The sequence below is a fragment of the Lagenorhynchus albirostris genome, chromosome 14 (genome assembly GCF_949774975.1).
Source record: "Lagenorhynchus albirostris chromosome 14, mLagAlb1.1, whole genome shotgun sequence".
NCBI lineage: Eukaryota > Metazoa > Chordata > Mammalia > Artiodactyla > Delphinidae > Lagenorhynchus > Lagenorhynchus albirostris.
The window spans coordinates 39,193,078-39,216,979 of NC_083108.1; the positions used below are offsets into that span (position 1 = coordinate 39,193,078).

At 38.8% G+C, this 23,902-nt stretch overlaps 1 protein-coding gene across 22 annotated transcripts in view; it reads right to left on the reverse strand.

Annotated features, from left to right (window-relative positions):
- The window catches only part of DTNA (dystrobrevin alpha), a 396,589-nt gene that overhangs the window by 38,516 nt on the left and 334,171 nt on the right, over positions 1 to 23,902 (reverse strand). For 9 of the 22 annotated variants that reach the window (XM_060121882.1, XM_060121871.1, XM_060121867.1 and 6 more), the window contains 5 exons: positions 23,163 to 23,246; positions 14,105 to 14,182; positions 13,450 to 13,542; positions 2,478 to 2,565; positions 527 to 624 (listed from right to left, as the gene is read on the reverse strand). In XM_060121882.1, coding sequence (XP_059977865.1) covers positions 527 to 624; positions 2,478 to 2,565; positions 13,450 to 13,542; positions 14,105 to 14,182; positions 23,163 to 23,246 — 441 coding nt within the window. Of the gene's footprint in view, positions 1 to 526; positions 625 to 2,477; positions 2,566 to 13,449; positions 13,543 to 14,104; positions 14,183 to 21,370; positions 21,461 to 21,535; positions 21,814 to 23,162; positions 23,247 to 23,902 lie in introns of those variants that run through there. The other 13 variants (XM_060121881.1, XM_060121878.1, XM_060121885.1 and 10 more) reach the window with 7 other exon arrangements.

Genomic DNA, 23,902 nt, shown 5'->3' on the forward strand with positions numbered 1-23,902 from the left:
TTCTAAGAAATACAGAATGTACAAGTTGTTCTTATATGAGGCTTACTCAGCATTGAGTTTGAGATCTGACTCAGATATTTATTACTTTCTCACTCAGTATATATTGACTGAGTTTCTACACTGTTACAATGTACCAGGCATGGTCCTGGAGCTCAGGGGCCATTTGTCACAGCCTCTGTTCTCAAAGAACTTCCATATCAGTCAGGGAAGACAGACAATAAAAAGGAAACAAACACTTAAATGCGACTTTTTTTCAGAGAGAGATGTCATACACACACACACACACACACACACACACACACACACACACACACGGATGTAACAGAGAGTGGTTCCTGGAATAGGAGGTAGTGGGAGAGATCAGAGAGGTGATCTTTTAGGAGGTGGCATTTGAGCTGAGATCTGAATGATGGGAAGGAGCCATCTCTGCAGAGACCCCGAGGAAGAGCTTTCTAAGCTGCGAAAACAACCGATACTTTAAAGGCTGTAAAGAAAGAAAGAAGCAGGAGTGTCCCAAAAACCTTACCTGTTCTTGTTTTCTAGTTCTGCGATCAGCTGCCTTTGTTGCTTATTTGCATCAATGGTGAAGGAGATGTCAGGGGCACTCCTCTGCTGCGCTGGCTGCTGGAAAATATGTGGTTTATACTATTTAGTACTGGGAAGGGGAACCGACCTGTGTTTGAAAAGACAGGAGTCGTGAGATATGCACAAGAAAGAAAAAACTATTTCTATCAAAACAAAAAAAGCAAAACGTAAAATTAAATGGCCATTCCTCTCCTAAGGACCAGCTTTTTTGGGGATCTGGAGCACATCTATGCAGTGGAAAGCAGAATAGAATCCTTTGGCAGGCAAATATACAAAACATGGGAAAAATTGGTTTTTAGCTTTCTGACTTGAAATCTTTGGGGAACTAGTTCATTCTTGCCATGCTGTTCCCATCGCAACTATTCTTTCAGTAAAGGTGGGGTTAAAGAAATATATCACTGCTGAAGTATCTCTTTCTCTAGAGTTACTGTTTAACCACTGTAATATGCAATTAAAAATTGTATAGCTTTAAAGTCATAGTTAATATGACTTTCTTTTCTTTTGGTCAACATACTTTTAGCATTTCTGTATTCATATATGTAATTTTACACTGATGGATTGCAACCAGTTTTAACAACTGGTGTATACGCAGTCATAACTTTCTCCATTCTTTTGTTTTTTTTAATAAAGTTATTTATTTTTGCCTGCGTTGGGTCATCATTGCTGCACTTGGCCTTTCTCTAGTTGAGGCAAGCAGGCTACTCTTCATTGCAGTGCATGGGCTTCTCATTGCGGTGGCTTCTCTTGTTGCGGAGCATGGGCTCTAGGCACGTGGGCTTCAGTAGTTGTGGCATGTGGGCTCTAGAGCACAGGCTCAGTAGTTGTGGCGCACGGGCTTAGTTGCTCCGCAGCACGTGGGATCTTCCCGGATCAGGGCTCGAACCCGTGTCCCCTGCATTGGCAGGCGGATTCTTAACCACTGCACCACCAGGGAAGTCCCTCTCCATTCTTACATAATCACATATATATAAGAATATGATTATATAAGAATATATATGTATATATACCTCATGTACCATATTTATATATGTATTTATGTGTATGTGTATTTAGTCAAGGGCTTATTTGATATTGTTTTGTAAAAGCAGGGTCAGATTATGTAGACTTCCCTGTGCCTTGCCTTCTTTGCTCTACCGTACATTATAGAAATTCCTCAATGTCAGTCTTTAGTGCTTTTAAAGCAAATTAAAAAAAATTACAACTAATCTTTCTACCAAAGAATGCCAAGCTTTAAAAAATAACACCCATTGCCTAAGCCCAAAGACATGGTGAAACTCAGCCTGATTTTTCATTTCTAGAAAACTAACGATAGGGAAGGGTTTAAACTTGGTAAAGGTCTGGCTTTTATAAAGCTTTTCTATCATTTTTAATTAGCATTTCTTTTAACAAAGAAACGATTTGTGTTGCTAATGAAGAAGTGTGAGGTCCTATATTTTATATCCTAAATGGTCTTCTATAGCTGGCATATGGGAACTTTGACATGTGATGCAGAGTTTTCTTTTGATTTTATGACATAATTTTCTCTTTCTTGCTATATTGAGAAAAGTAGAACCAACTTTTGATATATATTTCTTGATATATTGATAAAAGTAGAAACTTATCTGAGCCAGTTGTGGATTTGAATCATTGCTTGTTCTTTATATTAACTGATTAGGAATTATCCAGAGAAATTGGGTATTGGTCTGGTTCAGCACTATTGTAACAGGAATACCTCGAGCTCTGACTCATGCTAGACCAGAATGATAGCTGGAAAGTGAAAATGGAAGCAGTGGAAGGCCAGATCGTTTTTTAGGTCTTGCAGATGGCACAGTAGCAACTACTCAGCTCTGCTGTTGTGGCGTCAGCTATTAGGGTAACAATCAACGTGACATCCGCTCGTTCAGAGTACTTACAGACGAAGTGGACTCTGCTGCCAGTCTTGCCGCGTATCTGGCGATCAGCCGGTGCTCTTCATCAAGCCGGGTGGAGCTCTCAAGCATACTATTGAGAACAGAGCAAGAGTCAGTCAGGCAACTGAGAAAAGACGGGAATATTCATACTACCACCTGGAGTGGGTTGGCTATTTCAATGTTTCAGTGCAAAAAATTTGATCGTTATACAAAATCCTATTAGGTTAATGACATCAGACCTGGATTCATGATGTGATCTAATATGTGGCCAGGAAGGTCCTTAATAAATCCTACCTTACAAAGAAATCTCCAAAGAGGAGTGACTTTCCTGATCAACATTTCTGATGAAAGAATACTTTCTCTTTAATTTAGTTATATTGCCTTTAACAATTTAATTTCCTTATGACAAAGTAAAACACGTCTGAAACCAACATCATAGACAATATGAAAGCAAGAAGGAAGAAGAAACCAATTTGTTCAGCCTCCAGTGATCCCCCACTCCTGGTATTGTGTAATCCTCTTCATTTATTGTAGTACGGCTGGACTTAACAGACTTAATTCTAATGCATAGAATGTGGTGGAAGTAATGGAAGGTAACTTCCAAGATTAGGTTATAAAAAGACCCTGGCTTCTGTCTTGGGCATGTTTTCTCTCTCTCGAGCCCTTCTGGATTGCTTGCCCTGTGGGAAGCTGGATGCCATGCACAGGCGGCTCTGTGGAAAGGCCCACATGAGGAGGAACTGAAGCCAGCCAGTAACCATGGGACTGGATCCCCTTCCGTAGAGCCTTTAGATAAGATCACAGCCCACCCACAGCTTGATTACAACCTCGAGAAAGTCCTGAGCCAAACATGGATTCCTCACCCACGGTGTTTGTTCTTTTAAGCTGCTGAGCTCTTGGGTAATTTGTTATGCAGCAATATACAATGAATATAATTCTCATCTACAGTACTACTACCCAGGTAACTTGCCATTTTATATTTACTTCCAGAGAAGTAGAATTATGGTAGTGGCTTCTAATGACATGAGTGGGAATCATTTAGTGTCTCCTATAAAATTATAAAAATTCTTCCTATTAGAATAAGAATAATCTGACCCCTTAAAAAAACTAATGCAAATAGAAGCATTTTCAACTCTCCTAGAGAGTTGATATTTCAGAAAGCCCTTCATGTAAGACTAAGTTTTGGATGCCACTAAAAAAAAAATTCTGTGAAACATACCAGTAACACTAATCCTGTTAATAGACTAGTTGGTCATAGTTTAGTTTATCAGTTATTATGGTGAGTATCAGGCCAGGATCAAGATTAGAAACCAGTTCCTCTCAATCCCCAAATATACTTATATTCTCCACTGGCTTATATTTAAGCCTGTTCCTTAAAGAAAAAAAGTCAATACTCATGGTTATACGTGAAAAATGACACACTTCTATGCCAATGTTAAGGTTGTAAAAATTATCCACTGAAAGACTTGGATCCATATAAAGTAATATACATTTATATTATTTATTTGTACACTTACATAAAAAGTAAACATGCAACATAGTCTTTCAACCTTTGTTCTAAAGTGAGAAGATGAATGAAAATTGCAGCATATTAGCTATGTCACTTCCAAGTAGCTCTTCTCTGCTTGGTGGAATCTGTTACTGTAACATTTTTTTCTGGTCATTTGGAAGATATTCCTGTTTCCCTTATCTATGTGCTAGTCTATATTCCTCACATATGTAAACTGTACCTGTTCTTATCCTGAATTCTTCCACTAGATTTAGCCCTTTTCTCTAAGTTACCGTACCCTACCTAGAATATTCCTGAATTTCTCCATTTACCAAGTCACTTCTTCATCCTCAGAAAAAGAGCCTTCACTTTCCTGCTGCCTAAATGAGACAATGCATGTAAAAAACGTCAAGCTGGTGTGATGCCTAGAACACATTAAATGCTCAAAAATATTAGGTAATACAATTTTATTATTATTTTGCCTCTTGAGTAACCTGTTCGGATTCATTAATGATTCTTGGCTCCTTCAAAATGTCATCTACAATCCAACAGCTATCTAGAGCAGGGCTTCTCAAACATTAGTGTGTATACATATCACGTAGGGATCTTGTGAAAATGCAGTCTCTGATTCTGGAGTGGGGGTGGGGTGGGGGGGTAGGATGGGACCCCAGAATCTGCATTTCCAACAAACTCTCAAGATACGTTGGTATTGCTGGTCCAAGGACAACACTTTGAGTAGCAAGGATCTAGAAGATCTTGAAAATAAAATGGAAAAGTTAAACACATGAAATGAACCCCAAATGTAAGCCATATAAAAGACATCATTTTTCATATCCATATAGCATTGTGATATTTTCACACAAATTCCCTTAAGACAGATATTCTAGGATTCAGGGCTCACCTATGTGTAGTATTAATCCCAGTGGATTGAGATTTCAACCAGCATACAAATTTAAAGTTGGAATAAGAAACTATTTTTACTAGCAAAAGGCCGAATTAGTTCTGGACAATGGATGCTTTAAAACAGATGTCTAAAGCAGATGTGTTAGGACTTCCCTGGTGGCGCAGTGGTTAAGAATCCACCTGCCAATGCAGGGGACACAGGTTTGAGCCCTGGTCCAGGAAGATCCCCCATGCCTCAGAACAACTAAGCCCGTGCGCCACAACTACTGAGCCTGCACACCTAGAGCCTGTGCTCCGCAATGAGAAGCCACTGCAATGAGAAGCCCGTGTACCGCAACGAAGAGTAGCCCCCAATCACCGCAACTAGAGAAAGCCCGAGCACAGCAACGAAGACCCAACGCAGCCAAAAATAAATAAATAAATAAATAAAAAGAAAAGCAGATGTGTTGTAAAACACATCTGCCCTCTGCAGTGGTTAAAAATAATAACTGAATTTCTTGTTACAGCTTCAATGAGAAAGTGAAAGTTTACGCTGTCCTTACTTTAAACATAAAACCACCCAAGAAAGAAACAATTTAATTTGATTTTAACACATTGGTCATTTTCTGGCTGCTGTATTAGAGACCATATGCCTAACTCAACACAGTTTGTGTAGACAACAAGGCCCAAAGCTCCAAGCCCAGGACGATGATCTGTTTGAATGCCTGAAAGTGACTTTGTCAAAAACATTTGTGTTTTGATAAATAAATAATAAAAAAACCTTGATAAAAAACCTCACGATAAAAGTGCCTTTTATCATGAATGACCAGCAAGTATAAATAATATGAAGGTTATATCAAAAAAAAGCCTCCTGGAAATGTAAGAAGGGAAGTTATGGGGTTTCATCTAGTAAGCTATAACTCATACTTCCCCTGTTTCTCCTTCCTCCAGCACCTAGTGAATGAGGGGTGGAGTGATGTATTGCCCCTCTGTGCACACAAACGATTTATAAGTCCACATGTGCCATTTCAGTACGTTCGCATTATACAAGGGTGAATGAGGCGTTCACCTAATAAATTCCATTATTTCAAGACTTCAATTACAAATAGTCAGAAATGAATGGCCAATAATTCCCTAAATCATTAAAGAAATACCAATTCCAACATTGTCTCTATCCCTGCCTATTCATTTCCAGACTTTATAATCAGTAATCTTATTACAAGACCATGATGAATTTAAAAGGGTCTGCTGTGTAGACTGCATTTCAGAATAGGGAAAACTACTACGTTGAAAGCTCTCCACTTTCTGCCTTAAATACATGGCCAGCGTCTGTTGCTAGTGATTTCAAAACGGCATCTAGGAAACTCAAGTGGTCCCCAGCTGAGCTAGGGCTTCCTAAATTGTGATTTAGCAGGAATTTCTGGGAACTCAAGGTTTGTTCACATTTCTCTGGTTTCTCTGCAGGCCTGTTTCCCTGGCAGTCCAGGGGTTAGGACTCTGTGCTCTTACTGCCAAGGGCCAGGGTTCAAGCCCTGGTTAGGGAAGTAAAATCCTACAAGCTGTGCGGCCAAAAAAAAAAAAAAAGAAAAAAAAATCAGAATAAATGTAAAAAAAAAAGTATTTGTCTATACTTGAGTCATGAAGAGATTCACCTATGTTTAAAAAAAAAACAAAAAACACAAATAATAATGTGATCTAAAGGGCACCAGAAATACTTCTTCATTTCTCCTTCATATTTTTTCCATTTGTCTGAATGGTGACAGGAACTTTAGAGATTACTTTTTAAGGTCATTAAGTGTCACTGCTCTTTATTAAAATGCAAATAGCTATTAGGAGGATTACTGCCTGAGAAGGCATTATTAGTTATTACTTAAGTGGAGGATGACTTTCTCAGGGTATGTCCTGTCTTTCACAGTTGGTTGAGAGCAAAATGCCACAGGAATCTTCATGGATAATAATAATAATAAAACAACTTACCATAACAATGGCTTCTCTATAGAGGTGCCTTCAAACTCCTTTATCAAGACCCTGACTTTGATAACCCACTATGTTACAATCCTCCACCAAGGCCATGCCTTCTACCTCTACAAATTCACAAATTCCTCCATTTCCTTCCATTCCAGCTGTCACCAATGTGGCCCAGGCCACCACCATCTCATCCTGAATGAGTGTAAAGTCCTCTCAATAGGTCACTATGACTTGAGAGTTATTCTTTCCTCCAATTCATTTCCTGTCCTCAAGTCATCGATCTTTTAAAAGTGAAGTTGGCTGTAACATTCTTATGCATAAAATTCTCAATAGGTTCTCATTTTTCAAATTCCTAAATAAGACTTATAAGGTCCTGCATAGTCTAGCTTCATCCTTTACCCCCGTGGCCTTTACACACTTAATTTCCTCAAATGAACCATATTCTCTCTGTCCTGAATGGTCTCTCTGTCTCCTCCACTCACTTCTGCTTGGCTAATTCCTCTTCATTCTGGTATTGGCTTTGGCTTCCATTTCCTGCCCTCATGTCCGACCTCCAAATTCAGGTCCATTGCTCCTTATATATTCTATAGCCCTCTGCACTTTGCTGCCCTTGTTATAGCTGTTATCTCTTTGCTTTTTTAAAAATTGGGGTATAGTTGCTTTACAATGTTGTGTTAGTTTCTGCTGTACAACAAAATGAATCAGCTATATGTATACATATATAGCCTCCCTCTTGGACCTCTCCCCCCACCAATTCCCACCCATCTAGGTCACCACAGAGCACCGAGCTGAGCTCCCTGTGCTATACAGCAGGTTCCCACTAGCTTTCTATTTTACACATGGCAGTGTATATATGTCAATCCTAATCTCCCAATTCATCCCACCTCCCCTTCCCCCCATGTCCACAAGTCCGTTCTCTATGTCTGCGTCTCTATTGCTAAAAAAAAAAAAAAGCAAGACTACTTTATAAATGATGTTGCATTCTTCTCCTTGCATTTTAATTGCCCTTTTCACTTGTCTTTATCCTTCACTAAACTGTAACTTCTCTGAGGACAGAATGGTTCAATCTCTTCACCCTTGGAACTTGAGTGTTTTGCACAGTGCTTAGAACATAGCAGGAACTACCCAAGAATTAGTTGGACAAAAGAACAAATAAAGGTTGGCTCACTTCTGACATTCTTTAGAAGGTTTACATTTTTAGGATTCTAAGGAAATGTTTTTCTCAGAAGTCTAGTTCTATAACTGAAGGTTCTAAACATTTTACAAAAGAGAAGGAGTAGTGTTAACAAGGAAATGAAAACTCATAAAAGAAGATACTTTTCAATATGTGTGGATAATAATTTCTTTTCCTTTCTGCAGCTTGCAATAAACTTATACTTTTCAAAATCACAACATTTACTGAAAAGAGTCAGTCAAATCTTAGCCTACACATTAAAAATATTAAAGGCATACAATTCAGTGGATTCAGTGTAGAAGCATGCTATGGACTGAATTGTCTCTCCTCACATTCATGTGTTGAAGCCCTAATCCCCAGTGCCTTAGAATGTGGCTGTGTTTGGAGATGGGAATTTAAAGAGGTAATTAAGGTTAAATGAGGTCATAAGGGTGGGGGCCTAATCCAATATGACTGGTGTCCTTATGAGAAGAGGAAGAGACAACAAGGATGTATGTGCACAGAGAAAAGGCCACGTGAGGACATAGCAAGAAGGCAGCCATCTGCAGGCCAAGGAGAGAGGCCTCAGCAGAAGCAGCCCTGCAGGCTCCATGGTCTTAGACTTCTAGCCTCCAGAACTGTGAGAAAATAAACTTCTGTTGTCCAAGCCATGCAGTCTGTTGTACTTTGTTACAGTAGCCATAGTGAACTGATACAAAGTGGAAAAGGTCAGAGAACATTAAAAAATTAAAAAAAAATTTTTTTGCCCAACATCACTTTTAGGTTTTTTTTTGCCCCTTATTAGTTGCTTTTGTCACATCAGTGAATTGCTGCTTCTCGTCTTTATCCACATTTATCACTTCTACCCAAGTCAAGTTTAATACTTTACTTTTTCACCTATTTCATACTCTTACACTAAATGTTCAATTTCAGGGTTAATTTATAATAGGTGATTTTTTTAATAGCAAAAAGTATTTTTCTAGTAAAAAAGATTTTCTGAGGACTCCTAACAATTTTGTTTAGGGTGAGCGGGAATTTTATACCTGTGGCACTATCAATATTCTCCAACATCAATGGACATTTATTGGACACTTACTGTGTGCCAGGCACTGTGCTAGGTGCCAGAGAGATGGTGGCAAACAAGTCCGAGAAGGTCTGCCCCACAAGAGGAAGGTAGGAGTGAACCAACCAACCAAGGAACCAATGATAACAGTTATGACAAGAATGAAATAAATAGTATTCCATGATCAGACTAATATGGGAGACCTACCTGAGTAGGTAGCTGCCTTTAATCAGGGTCTGGAAGCCAGAGAAGGAGCCAGTTCATGTGTGTGTGGAAGGAAAGGGCAGGAGGAAAATGGGGAAGAATGTTCTAGGCATAGGGGAAGAACTAGTATCATGGTCTTTGAGGCAGTTTTAGGAATTTTTTTTAGGAACTGATGAAAAGCTGATGTGACTAAATATTGTGGTTGAGTGGGAGAACCCCATGAGAGCTGGGGCTGGGAGAGGGGTAGGCGAGGGCTAGATCACACACAGGCTTGCAGCCCCGGTGATGGGTCTGGGCTGTGAACTAAGTGCCATAGGACTCTAGTAAAGGAAGCAAGTGAGCAAGTAACAACTTAGACCTCGTACGTGAAACCCGGAAATAGGCGTCAAAATGTCCCATTTCTTGTACTTGAGAAAAACATAAGCAGGACAGATATCAACCTAATTATATGAGATCAGGGGTCTAACAAAGTGACAGCAATCGATCATGACGTCAAAGTATAGACTGTACCCTTTCATGGTACTGCTTCCCTCCCTTACACAAGGGGCCTTTTCAGAGTTGAGAGAAACGTGCCAGAAGCTTCTGACTGGTAAGTATCAAGGCTTAAAACTATGGTTAGAGTTGGAAGTTCTGGGCTGGTTTGCAACCTCCTTTGGTCTGCCTGCCACCATCTGTCCCATAAACCACTAGCAAGCCTGGGCACTTGATAAGCTTTAGGAGAGGCCAGAAAAAGCCCTCACTGGATAATTCTGAGACCTCTCCTCCCCCAGTGAAGAAGGTGCTTGAAAACCATTAAGGCTTTTAAAACTTCACTTAGGAATTAGGAAGACAGGAGGACTTTGCCCTTGATCTACAGTTTATTTATTTGGCTTATCTGACATCAGAACCAGCAAGGGCACCTAAGAATATCTTTAATTTAGCAGCAAACTATTTACAGATGAGTCAGTTTCCCATTGTGCTAAGCAGTTGATATAGGGGAGAAGGCCCCTACACTGAGTGAATTAGGAGCATATATGAATACTTACAAAAACACACCTTTCAAGCAAGAACAACTATTAAATTTCTCTTTATAGACCATCTCATGAAGGGTGCACAGACAGGAAGGCCGAGGTATGAGGTGGAAAACAGATGAGACTCAATATCAGAAGACCTTGCTGGCAGGTGACCTTGGATAAGTCACTTGATGTCTTGTAACCGGGCATTTTCTTATCAGTGAAATGGCAATAATAATATCTAAACCTACAGGGCTTTGACAAGCAGATTAAATAATGTGTGGGAAAGGGCTTTGTCATTTTTGAAGCACTTCATAAATGTAAAATTTATTATTCATATTCTGGCTGCTGTGATGAGGTCCAAGAGGCTGAAGAGAAAATTTTTGTCTTTTTGAAGCTTACAACTAAAATGAGAAATCACAAGGCACAGAACTAAATACATAATTGGTAACTTATGAACAACCACTATTTCTATTACTAGTATGTGCTCAAAATATTTGTTAAAATGAAATACAAATAATACAATGGGATATGCAATTTCAGTAAATAGAGATGTGGTGGATGCAGCTGTGGAATGTCCAGAAGAGCTTTCTGGAGGGCATGCATTTATGTAGGTTTTATAAGATGCAATGTATCACAGTGGTTATGAGTTTGGGATCAGCTAGATAAAAGTTGAAATCCCGGCCCCACTGTGTAGTAGCTATGTGCCTGTGGGAGAGTCATGTAAACTCTCTAAACTGATACCTTTACTGATCGATAAAATGGGGATGAGAGTATTTACCGGCTTATCTAAGGACCAGGGGAAATTATGTAAATAAAGTTTTAAACACAGTGCTTATCATGAGGCAAATGCTTTAAAAAATGGTGGCTCTTGTAATTACTACCATTATAGATCTCACCACAGTTGAATGACGGTTAAGCATCAGAGCTATAATGATGATAAAGGAGGGGAGACATCACTGCATCGCTTACAGAATCCTGGCAGATGTGGGGAATGGTTAGGATCTAATTAAACAGCAAGGAAAGGGAAGGAGCAAACTGAGAAAAGAGAAGTTGGAATTTTTTAAGGATGGAACAAAGTGATGAGAATTATGGAGGGCAGTAGCTTTTAAAACCGAGTCAGCTTCATTGATCAGTCTTAAATTCTGCTTTGTTTTCAAAATACAAGTCACATCTATCTTTCATCAAGTCGATGTAAGGTGTCTCTACTGAGACCGTTTTACAGTCTTAAGTGACCATCAAGTCAATATGATTAACCACTTGAGGAGGGAAAAGGGCTGGGAGTGACAAACTCTGCACTTTCCTCTTTGGAGATTTCTCTGTTACAACTTTAATTAAGAAAAGGTCAAAGAAGAGTGGTGGAAATAACCAGAGTGTGCTAGAATTTTGGACACACACTCCAAAGGACAGGAGAGGACAGGGTGTGAGATCACATCATTGCATTCAGACATGATTGAATCTTTATCGACTATATCCTGCTTTGAAGATTACCAACACAAATTTTGTTTTACAGTCTTAAGTGACCATCAAGTCAATATGATTAACCACTTGAGGAGGGAAAAGGGCTGGGAGTGACAAACTCTGCACTTTCCTCTTTGGAGATTTCTCTGTTACAACTTTAATTAAGAAAAGGTCAAAGAAGAGTGGTGGAAATAACCAGAGTGTGCTAGAATTTTGGACACACACTCCAAAGGACAGGAGAGGACAGGGTGTGAGATCACATCATTGCATTCAGACATGATTGAATCTTTATCGACTATATCCTGCTTTGAAGATTACCAACACAAATTTTGGGGGGGCGTTAATTTAGTATTTAGTTTTATTGTTTCAGCTACCATATAACATTGGGGAACCAAATTCACTGGGAATAAGATGAAAACCATCACTCCACTCGTAGTTTTGAGAGGGTGAGATGTAAGAAAGAAGAGGAACTGTTTGATCTACAAGCCGGGAAAATTTGAACAAAGAGATGGGCTTAGCTGAAGAGTGCATTTTTATCTCCTGAAAGAGTAGCATATAGTATAAAATTAAACCAGTACACTGGTTATATACATATATTTTTAAAAGTTCAAATTAAGATAAATATATAACTATTAAAACAAATAAGTGTTCATCAGTGTATCACCTAAAGTCATCTCTTGTACTAATCTTGCAAAAAATAGTTCTAAGCCATCAAGGGAGGAAAGTTCTAGAAACAAAGAAGTGGTTAACAATACCAAGTGGTGAGGGTGATGAATGTCAAACGTTTGAGGGATGCTTTCTGTGACACAGTAGAAGAAAGGGGACCAATTTTAAAGGCAATTTAACCCATTGGCTCACTTAATAGTTATAATGGCAAAAAAATCCATAGGCTCTCAGTTCAGAGAAAATGTATTAGGGTTATTAAGTAAAATCGAATATTTCTAAGGAACTGGTTTGCTAAACATATTTGTAAAACAGTTGTCTAAACTAGGATGAAATGTGATAATTATACAGTTTGTGCATTTATTTTCATTCAAATTGAAAATGTATATTTATTATTAACTAACTTGAACCAATGGGAGGAATCTACTATGTCACAACTAAAATAGAAAGGGAAAAACTCTAGGAATGCCTTTATTCTATTACATAAGGCTATCTGAATTCACACATTTAGCACATTGGAAAGTAAGCTTTGAATACTGTGGGACTTGAAAGCAGGCTGTATCAGGATGGCTACCCTGAAACATTTGTAAGAGAAGAGTCGAAAGACAATTTCTCCCACTGTTATCATTGTTGATGAAATGATTTCCATGGTATAATCCCATCCTATCACTTTTCCTCTTCTTCACTTCTATCTTAAGGGAATGCAGGATTGTTCTCCAAATCAGTAGAAACACACAAGTCCTTGGAATAAGACAAATTCCTGCATCACTGTCATGTAGTAATTTGACATGGCACATGTAACACAGAACTGACCGGTGGGACCCAGAGTCTTGCATCTCCCTAGATGCTAATATTTAGCACAGCACCCGCTTACATGAGTTGTCCCTTTAGCTAAGATATAAACAAAAATGTGAATTCTATGGTACATTAATGGGCAGTGTCCAAAGTAATATCACAAGACATTTTAATTGGATCAGTTAAAAAAATGCTTTAGTGACACCTCTGGCATCCAGTGACTTTGCCCCTTGCTGAGACTGCTTGTCAAGAGATCAGACTGTTTCCCTCTCGCAGGACAGTCAAGCAGCCAAACCTGCACTAACCATGATGGGTTGTTCCGGAGCATGTTGACATACAACCCGATGAGAACATGTTCATCAGCTAGCCTGTCTGCCACATTCAGACTGTACTGTATCCTGAAACAGGGCAGGAGGAAAGAAAGGGTGTTGTTAGGACAGGTGGACAGAAATAAGCAGGGCAGGTAGGAGTGAGTTTGTGGTCGAAAAGGCATCTAGAAAACCAAGCAAGTAAAGGAAAACTAAGCGATGTTCTATGAAGAAACACAAGCAAAATCCAAGCAATGAAATTCACAATGCCATTTCACTCTTTAAAAATAGATTTTCACTTAGGTCAAAGTAACTTTTAAGAAAACAGAATTGCATTCTTCAAACCACTAAGGCCAAGAAATTCATTTGTACAGTAAATACACTGAAATAGGTTGCAAGCAAAGATTATCCTTTGGAAAATCAAATCTGAAGCTTAGTCATTTCAAAAAAGGAAAAGGAAATCAGGGAAAGCGAGTAAGAACACAGATGTGTCTACTCAAAATAACTACTTGGTGCTGTTAATGGGGTTATAACAGAGCTGCTTTGACTAAATCAAAGACGGTCTTTCAAACACAAAGCATCTTTGACACAAGAAATCAGCATTTTTAGTTTAGTTAATTCAGGGTTCCAGAACACTCTGGCTTTAACTTACCCTTTGCCCTTCAGCAAAGCTGGAGCAGCCCTAGCCAGCAGTTTGCTCTGCTCGACTTCACTGTCCTTGGGAGGAGAGCTGGTTAATAAGATGGGAAAGCCAAGAAGAGCGTAAACTCGGCAATGCATTCAAGAATAGAAACTGGCAACAGAAACTCCCAAGACTACTTCCAAGCTCCATTTGGACAGCTCTTTCATTACTTTGAAATGTTCAACATGTTTTCAGATTTCCACATAGCTGAACTAGGAGTAGCAACCTGGCCTGAGAACCACAATTACAATTACACAAGCCGCTATGATCCCAGATTTGACCTCTGCTATTTGCTAAACAAATAGATTGCATATGCCCAGACACAATGACAATTCATCCAGCGTTCATGACAGACTGTACACAGTCCAATAGTTCACTAAGTCCTGCCAGCCTTCAGATCCCACACAAGAAGCTTATTTCTCCAGCCTGCCCTCTATTCTCCGACTTCCTGTGTTGAACAGAGAATTGAAAATTACCTAGAGATTGGTGTCATATTAAAAGTGTTTTCTGCTTTAGGCACAAGTCACCTGACCTTGGCTGTGAAGCTGTGAAGAAAACTTTCAGAGAAACAGAGAAATAAACCTTTGAGCCTTATAAACATATATTCATCCTCCTTGTGTCTATAACTGGTGAAGAAGAGTCCAATCAATAGGGCAAATTCTTATCATTTTAGATTAGGAAGAACACTCACTTTAACTGGCAATTTTAATGAAAAATTAAAAAGTTTAATGTAGTTTTATTAAAGGAAAATAGAAATATAAATAATAATAAAGTGTGGCCAAGCCAAAGGCACCCAAAATTTATATAATATAAATGAATTTATAACTATAATGAATAGGCATGTTCATTGGGAAACATGATATTGATTCTTAGTTCTATAACTGTACTTGTAATGTGCTTAAAGAGAGCTTGTTCTTTTGTAGGTTAACAATTTGCCCTGCAACACTGGTGTACTTAAAACTACTCCTTTCTCCCTTCATGGAGAATACAAAAATTAAGTGACTGACTTTGTTTGAATACCAAGTTTTTAATTACTTGCATTGAAATTATTAGATTTTTACCACAAACTTCCGTAACTTTTCAAGAAGTTATAAATCTATATATATATATATATATATATATATATAAGAATGCTTAATAAAGCAGTTAAAAATCTTAAAAACTTTAAAAGTTTTCTACAAAGTACCACTTTTTCAGACCACAAAGCACAAAATATAGCAACTTATAAATGAATATCACATTAGAATTAGGCACGGTATAATTGGAATTCTTGTTTTATAATAGTATACACTACAAGATTCCTTAAATCGTGAGGCTTCTGGTAAATTTAAAATCAAATTTGATCTATAAAGAAAACATCTAGTATAGAGTAGGCATTAATGTTTGTTGAATATTATGACTTTACTCAGCTTTTCAGGAATGCACCCATTACTCAAAAAGTACAACTGCACACAAACAAAATTGACTTTAACAATGAAATCAATGTTCTAGGAGAATTTGCTTTCCTGATGAAGTTAACTCTTTTTTAAAGCATATTGATCTGCACCTTCAAAGACTATGAAACCTGCCCATCAGGAGCAAATAAGCATCTTAAGCCACTGGAGTTGATGTTTTCCCACCATCCCACCAAGACAGCATTCCAAACCTTGTCTCCTGAAGTACAGCTCATTATCCAGTAACTACGGTCTCACTGCTGCCCAATCACCTCCCCCAACTTTTTTTTTTTGATAATACAAGATAGATCTACCCACTCTATAACTGATTTCAGATGCCTGTAAAACCACTCAAAACACTGTGTGAAATATTAAGAATTCTTCCCTCCAAATGAAACCGTTTCTCTGCCTTGTTACATATGCTACTTTTCCCCTTGAATCCCAGAAATTGTGTTATTTCCTTAAATCAAAGGCCTAATAATTATACAGTTACAACCTCTGATGATGAATGTGCAAGAAGGAAAAAAAAGAAACACGGGAGGATCAAACACGAGGATATGCTTGTTATAAGTTACTCTGGTGACGTCTTATGGGAAGAAGGTGATGTGTCAATAAAGCTGCAGAAGTGTGTCTCACCACTTACTAATGAGCACTGGCACTGGAGGAACCCTGCTGACGTCAGCATGGGCAGGGTTGGTAGCAGGAAGTGAGCAGTTGCCCCGATTTTCCTCTGGTGGCTCATTCTTTCTTTCTCTCCAATTCTCTGGGCCCCTCTCTCCTTCCTCTACGCCACTTGCCTGTCTCCCCTGCTCTCTCCAAGTCCCTTCTTTCCGCAAAGGGATGAGCAGATGTCTCCGTATACACGTCTTGTCCTTTCGTTGCCATTTTCTTTGCCTTGGCCCTTGCCAGTGCTGGTTCGAAGGCATCATTTAAATCCTTTCATGTTCCTTTCCTTTCCCACATGAATCCTTGGGAAAACCAGTTCTCGGAATATATGGGGATGATATTCTCTGCATTTATCTCATTTTGCTAAAGCTGTTAGCACCTAGTGCCAAGAGCATTTCTGACTTTTGGTACTCAGTGCCCACATAGTTTCTGTACTAGAACTAGCCTTGAATTCTCCTCCTAATCATTTATTTCTGGGAAGCAGAAAACATGACCATGTATAGAGGAAGCCAAGTGCATGATGAAAACAAGAATTAAAAAAAGCACTCTTTCTAAATGAAATGGATCAAGAACTTAGAGAGCAGACCAGGAGGCAGGTTTCACTTAAAACTTGGGTCTATAAAGACTGTTCTCATGAAGTATCTTCACCAGAATTTCTTCTGCAGCTCCCAAGGAGCTTGAAGAAGGGAAGCAAAGTGAAAATAATTTTCTCCTGAGTTGTTGCAACGGTGGTGACATCAGGTAATTTTTGATAATCTCTTCAAAGCAAGGTACACTCACGATATTTTATAGAATAATTTGGATGTTTAAACTTTCATTTTGTAGCTCTGGCAGTCTGCTTGGAGAAGTTTGGTGATATTTCCAATTCGTTGTGGGCTTTGGGATCAGGCAACACTGGAACCTAGGGCCTTATCAAGAAGTGACTGCTTCCAGTATGTCAGTGCATCCAAACGTGCCAATGGCTTTCCTGCAGCTCTAGCTCTGGAAACTTCTCCATCTTCTGCATGCCCCGTCTTCAAATTTAAATGCATTCCTCCTTTTAACCTCGGAAACTGCTAATTACCTGGGGCTCTTCTTGACTGTGGGTGATAAATCTTTTCTAATCTGAGTCCCAAGGAGAAGCAATGCTACCATCCCTAAAATTGTGTGTATACACGTCTCTTTTTCTTATTGTCATTATTTTCTTTTCACCAGGCCCTGCCATTGTATAAACACCTCCTTCAGCACACATATTTTCATTATTGGGTGTGGTTGACAATCATACCTGGAGGGTATGACAAGGTGAAATTTGAATTTCATGTGTTCTGCTGAAAGAAAAGAGGCTGGAAATATTCCTTTAGATTATTCTTTTCTAAAAAAACAATTCTCTTATTTTCTCACCAATTCCTTTTTATACTCTGGAAAAGAACATATGTAAAGATAAATGGCCTTCTTCCAAAAATTTTCATACACACACACACACACACACACACACACACACACACACACACACACTGGCATAATGCGTTCTGGAAGATTAGTACAATTTCAAAATATTTCATATTTATTTATTTAAATTCACCCTTTCGTTTTGGAGAATGACAACTGATGCCAGGATTTTGCTTAAGTGCAAACATTTTGGGGGTACTCTAAGCTAACAAAATCACACACAAATGCTCCCTGGATTTTTGCTTAAACCTGCCATATGGTTTTGAAAACCACTTCTACTTATGCTGTGTTGTTATATTAGCTCTGGCCAAATATTTTTTTCTTTTATTGAACAGGAAAATAAAAGGATTTAAATAAAAGTCCTGCACAGAGCAACAATATAATATAAACAAATTATGTCATGTGGCATGATTATCATCACAATGGTTAAATGGAAAATGATATTTGAACCATGGCAAATTAAGAAGAGAGATTTACTTTTTTATTGATTCTTAAATGATTGATAAACTTGTTGGTGTTTGGGCTTTGTGAAGAATGACTTGTAAACTTGGCTCCCTCCTTAGCTGACTGTCAATTGGGAATAACATTTTGCTTCTCAATGTAATTAAAACAATCTATACCGAGGTCATCAAACTAATTTAAATAAATTAGTTTTAAATAAAAAAGAGTCCAGAAGTCAGTTTCACCAAGAGATAATTTCTTGAAAAACTCTTTTTCCCCTTTCGTTTTCTAGCTTTCAACATCATTGATCTGAAACATAAAATACCTGCCACACGCAAATCAGCAAACAAGCATTAAAAAATAGCTTAGTGTCTCAGTGGGAAAATGAGTTGTCATCAATTCAGGCTGGCATGAAAGTCAAACCTCCTTAAGCAGATACCGTGGAAGAAATAATAATTCTTAGGTCATATTTGATTCACTACATTTACTATGCTGTCCCTCAGATAGTATCAAGCTGTATCAATTGTGTTTTTGCCAAAAGATGCTCTAGAAAAGTTTGCTGGGTACAGAGCACACACAGACAGCAGCTAAAGCAACTCTAGTAAGAGAATAAAGGTTATCAAAGTGAAGAAGAGGTGACAGCAGATTTAAGTACACACTAACATTTTAGTATAGGAAATAGAGTTGAGTGCGAAGACCAGTTTAATTCAGGTTCGAAAAAAATCTAGCATGTTAGTGGAGCTCTGGGGCTACATGGAATAAATAATTACTTGCAGAGAGTGTTTATTTCAAATTTCATACAACATGCCCAGAAAGTGTGGAAAGAATGAAGAAATCTTCAGTTGAGGTTGATTTATAAATGCATCTATTTTATGACGCTGATTTATAAATTTACCTTCTTTCCTGACTGAAAAGGGATGGACTTTAATCTTAGAAAATACTGAGCATGGATAAAACTGATTTTCAGAAGCAAAGTCTGAATTCAGTACCTCAATTTTATTTCTATTCACTTTTGATTACCAAAACACAAATGTTTAAAATTTAGTTTGAACATTACATGTCAGATTAAAAATCTGGATTAGGGAAAGCAAAGTATTTGAAAAAACTGAAAAAGACACATGAATTAGCCTTTCTGTGGTTGAAAACCCAAACAAATCAACCAACTGAACAACCAGTCAACCCACAAAAATAACTCACAAAGGCTGTTCCATTGGGAGGAATCAGGATTTTGAAAGTGCGTGGGGAAGGCAGTGTATCTTCCCCATATGCACCCCTGGACCTAATACAGTATTAGTGATTAACCAAATGCTTTTCAGACAAACCAGAAAATAGCATATTAGATTGTGTTCAACACACTCTATGAATCATAAGCAATGTTCTCATATTTGGGAGAGTGATCAGTTCTGGCTAGATATAATAGCCAAAGTGATTCTTTTTGTGAGTGGTTAAGACTTGAGAGGTTGCATTTATAAAAATATCTGTAAAATCTTTAAGAGAAGTTTCTAAAACTGGAGGTAAAAGTATCTAGCCATTCAAATTTTTAGAATGTCCTTATTGTAGCTAATGAAGAAATGGCCATAATAGCCATAACTAATGAAATATTTTCCAAATGGAAAGGACTGGTTAGCTCTCTCACGTAAATGAGGTGAGGATTTTGGCAAGATAATTAAGATTTTACAAAGGGGGCCTGATGCCAACAGCAGAAGCTCAAAGGCATAATGCTGTGTGCAGTGAGGGGGAGAAGGCCTTTGTGGTCAGCTCTTGCGATAATATTTGCCATAATGGCAGGCTATCTTTCATAAGCTTAATGTTGGCTGCCCAATCATACATCATATATTGGCATTCTCTTCCTAGTGGTAATGATAAATTTCCATTGATCTAGTTGTTCTTTTCCTATAAATTCATGCATTTATAAGAAAACAATCTAGGTTTAGGGATATAGTTATGATCAAGAAAATGAATGAAGTGAATTTGTCCATGAATTGTGTCATTTGATCCATACTGTGCCTAACTGCTAATCAGCATTGAGTACACACACACACACACACACACACACACACACACACACACACACACAACGACTTCAAAGGGTTAAGGGAGAGTGCCTTTGAGAATTCCCTCTTTTAAGTTAAGGGAAAAGTGACTCAAGGATATAGCTAGAAACGGATATCAGAACAGGGGATGGGGCAGATGGTGGTAGTATACCCTCATAAATCTGTGTGAGTTAGGTTACCAGGATGTCAAAAGACTTCAAAGATAGGCCCTAGTGCCTTTTGAAGATCAAAGTGTATGCTTGCAAAGGACTCTATGTGAGGAATGCCAGGAGTTTGTAGCGAGGATTCTGGAGTAGTGATTTCAATTCATCCTTATTCTGCTTTATCTCTGTAAGATCTGTCACAATACCAAAGACCAAAAACTCAGGCTAAATAAAGTATCTGCACGGTAAACTTCCTTACTTTTTTAATGCAGCCTCAACACTGACCAGCACCACTCTTGGCTTGTTTAGGTTTTAGTTTTTATCCGGTTTTAACAGGGGCAGTTGGGGTGGGGTAGGAGTGAGGGCAGAGCTCTAGGTCCTATTTCTTTGGTTAAGTTCCAACTGTAGGAAGATTAGGGGCTTTAACTTATGCCTACATTTGGCTTGATGGTTTCCATCAACCTTAGCATATGGACGTGGCTAAGAAATAAACAGGGGATCACCACCAGCATTATCAACTGGTAGAAATTAAACACTAAGAGCATGAAATTGGTTGTGAAATTGCTACTTTAATAGGAATCAGACTGCCCTACCTGGGGGAAAATGGCCCAAGCCCAGGAGGACAGAAAGATGTAAATCCTCAAGTCTTTTACTGTAATATGGTCCAACCATGTGATGTTGTCCTGATCTCACACAGTTAGTGCTAAAATCATTCCAAGAGGCTCTTTAATACAAGAGTCTAAGGAATCACCATCTGGGGTCTTGCAAACTGTACCAAAGCAGAGAATCGTCCAAAGAAGGAGATCCAACATGGTACTCTTCATATTTACTCATCTCATACATACTGGCATGAAGACATAAAATCAATAAAAGAAGTGGAAAAGTGGAAAAGAGAAAAAGAGCTGACCAGTCCAGCTCAAGTTGGAAATTCTCAAAGGAATCTCATGAAACCCCAGAAGACCTGTATCTCCACCAAAGCATACTACAAGAGGATTTTAGTGATGAAGTAGGACTAGCGGTCTAGCTACGGAACTACTACTATGATTAGTGCTTCAGGGCTGGGATACTGACCGTGCGCTGTGGTCAAGCTGATTTACATACAGCTTTATGAGCGAATGCTCCTCAGCCACAGGGCTGGATGCACTTATCCCCTCAGGTAACCTGAGGGATGCAAACAATGAGACCCCGTTAAAACCTCCCATGGACAGAGCAAGGCCCACTCAGAGAGGAAAGACGTTCTGTGTACACAGCTTTATTGAACGGCACCCTTAAAACAGAAACCAGAGGCCAACCTCCGTGACGATAGGAAGAACTGCGAACTTTAAACAACGTGCTTGAGGTTCAGAGGGAACATTCCAGAAGGACTGAAAATGGGAAGAAAGGGAAATGATCATATTTTGGGGCACCATGCCCCCTGGAGGAACCAGAACAGCTCAAAATATTATAGGAATATTTTAGAGTAGAAGAAGCCATGTTATCCATCTAGACGCATCCATCATAAAGCACCGTCCAAGCTGAAATGATATAAAATGACCTTCAGTAAGGATGGGGTCTACCTCTGCTTGACATTTGCAGAATGCAGAGCTTCCTAATAAAAGCATATCTTTGTTAACATCACGCCAGATCGTCCCAAGATAGAGGCACAGGCCCATGTTTCTAATAGACTTTACAGTTTATGATTTTGTCTTAGAAAATGTGGTTTAATCTGCTGGTGGCTCTGAAACGGAGTGCTGAAAGGAACAAACTGGGCTTCAACCATAGGATTTCGCTGTGGATGTTATGCAGTTCTATTGCCTTCCCATTTCTATCTGTGACAGACTTGCTTAATTTATAGCGGGAAACACCATTCTGTTTATTCCCCTGATTACAATTATGGGGAACACCTTCATCTCAGGTTCCTGCTGATGGACAAATCCAGGAACTCGGAGAAAAAATCAACAGTGTTCTGAGTCTCACTGTCTGCAAATCTTCACTAGAACGTACCAGGATATTACAGGGAAATTGGTACCTCAGCAACTCTTCAGGGAAAAGATTGATTATGTTTGTTTTTGAAACATGAGGCCATTTGTTTCCTACCAAAAGGCATTTGAAATCTTACATTCAATTACTCACTCCAATTGTCCTTACCTTTGTTTCTGCCTTCCTGTGAGCCTTCTCCATGTATTCCTTAAAATAATTCTCTGGTGCTTTATTTGTGATATTTGATCAAATGACTTGGCGTACCTCTTGACCCCTGCCTGTTCATTGTGCTAGTTTTAGGAGAAGTATCTGCTTCACCTGTTTGCTTACAGCGCAGTGGATCTTTGTGCAAAAAGATGAGACATGCATCCACCCTCTTTTTCTAAAATTTCTTGTTCTAATCCATGAATTACTTATGTAGAAACTATATTTCCAAATTTGGTCTTGAGCCTCTAGCCTCAGGAACTCTAGAGTTCACTAAGAAGAAGATTCTTTTATATCTGGAGCTTTATATTACGAGATGTTTCAGAATGTCCATCGTAATTCCCCGTTGCATCTTGAAATTCCAATTCCCCGGCTTAAATGGGCCATTCCAAGTGCTATAAAAGTGACTTTCTCAATGAGCCAGAATGCGTGTGTGTCAGCAGTAAAACTTAAATGTACCCTGCATTCTTACTGTGGATAGATTGTAAATGCAAGTTTCCAGAAGTGACATTCATTCCCAAAGCCATCCTAGCCCTCTTCAAACACATCCAAATGAATGAAATTAACAACCTGTGACAGATATTTACAAACTAGTTTCTAACAGTAATCTTCCACATTTGGCTTAAAGGAGAATATTTTTCTTGCCACAAAATCAAGGCTCATTACCAAAGGTTTATTTTATAATAGGGTTGGGACTTACCTCCTGGTAATAAAAGGACTTCCTGAGGAGGGGACAGAGTGGGAAAACATGCTGTCATTCATGCTGGTTACAGGTCTGGGCGGCCTAAAACAAAGTACAGTTAAATGGAAAATGGATGGAAAGTTAAATAAAAGTCACAAGTTGACAACGATACGATCTCTCAAGGAAAGGAGTTGGTAAGATCAGAGTTCTTATCTTACCCAGGATCAACGCAGAACTTTACATTTTCCAATTCAATTCTTGAAGTGTTTTGGGAAGTTACATTTCCTTGAGAAGATAGAATGTCTGTTTAAGCATTGCGGGGAAGAGCTCCAGAAACCACAGGAATGTTTATTCATGAGCTTTGAGCCTTGGTGATTCAGAGTCATATTCTCAGATAGAATGAGGATTTTGAGGCAGCCTACTAACTTCTAAAGAGAGAAGCTCAGAAAACTTGATGACAATCAGAATCTACATCCTCTTGGAAAGAGGAAGATCCTGAGGCTTTGGAAACTTCCTGTGTTCCCCATGACGATGGCCCTCTTCCAGGATACCCGGGCCTGTAAGGACCCAGCTGCAAAATCGTATCATGCCTTCTTCGCTCTTTGCTCTAAGTGAAGACACAATTAAGCACCACAGGGATTTACTGACTTTCTGTTATCTGGATGATCTATAGGATAGGACATAGAGTGCAAGGCATCCCAAAAACTTCACTTTTTTTCATATGATTAGAGAAGGAAAATAGGGTTCAATATTCCCTG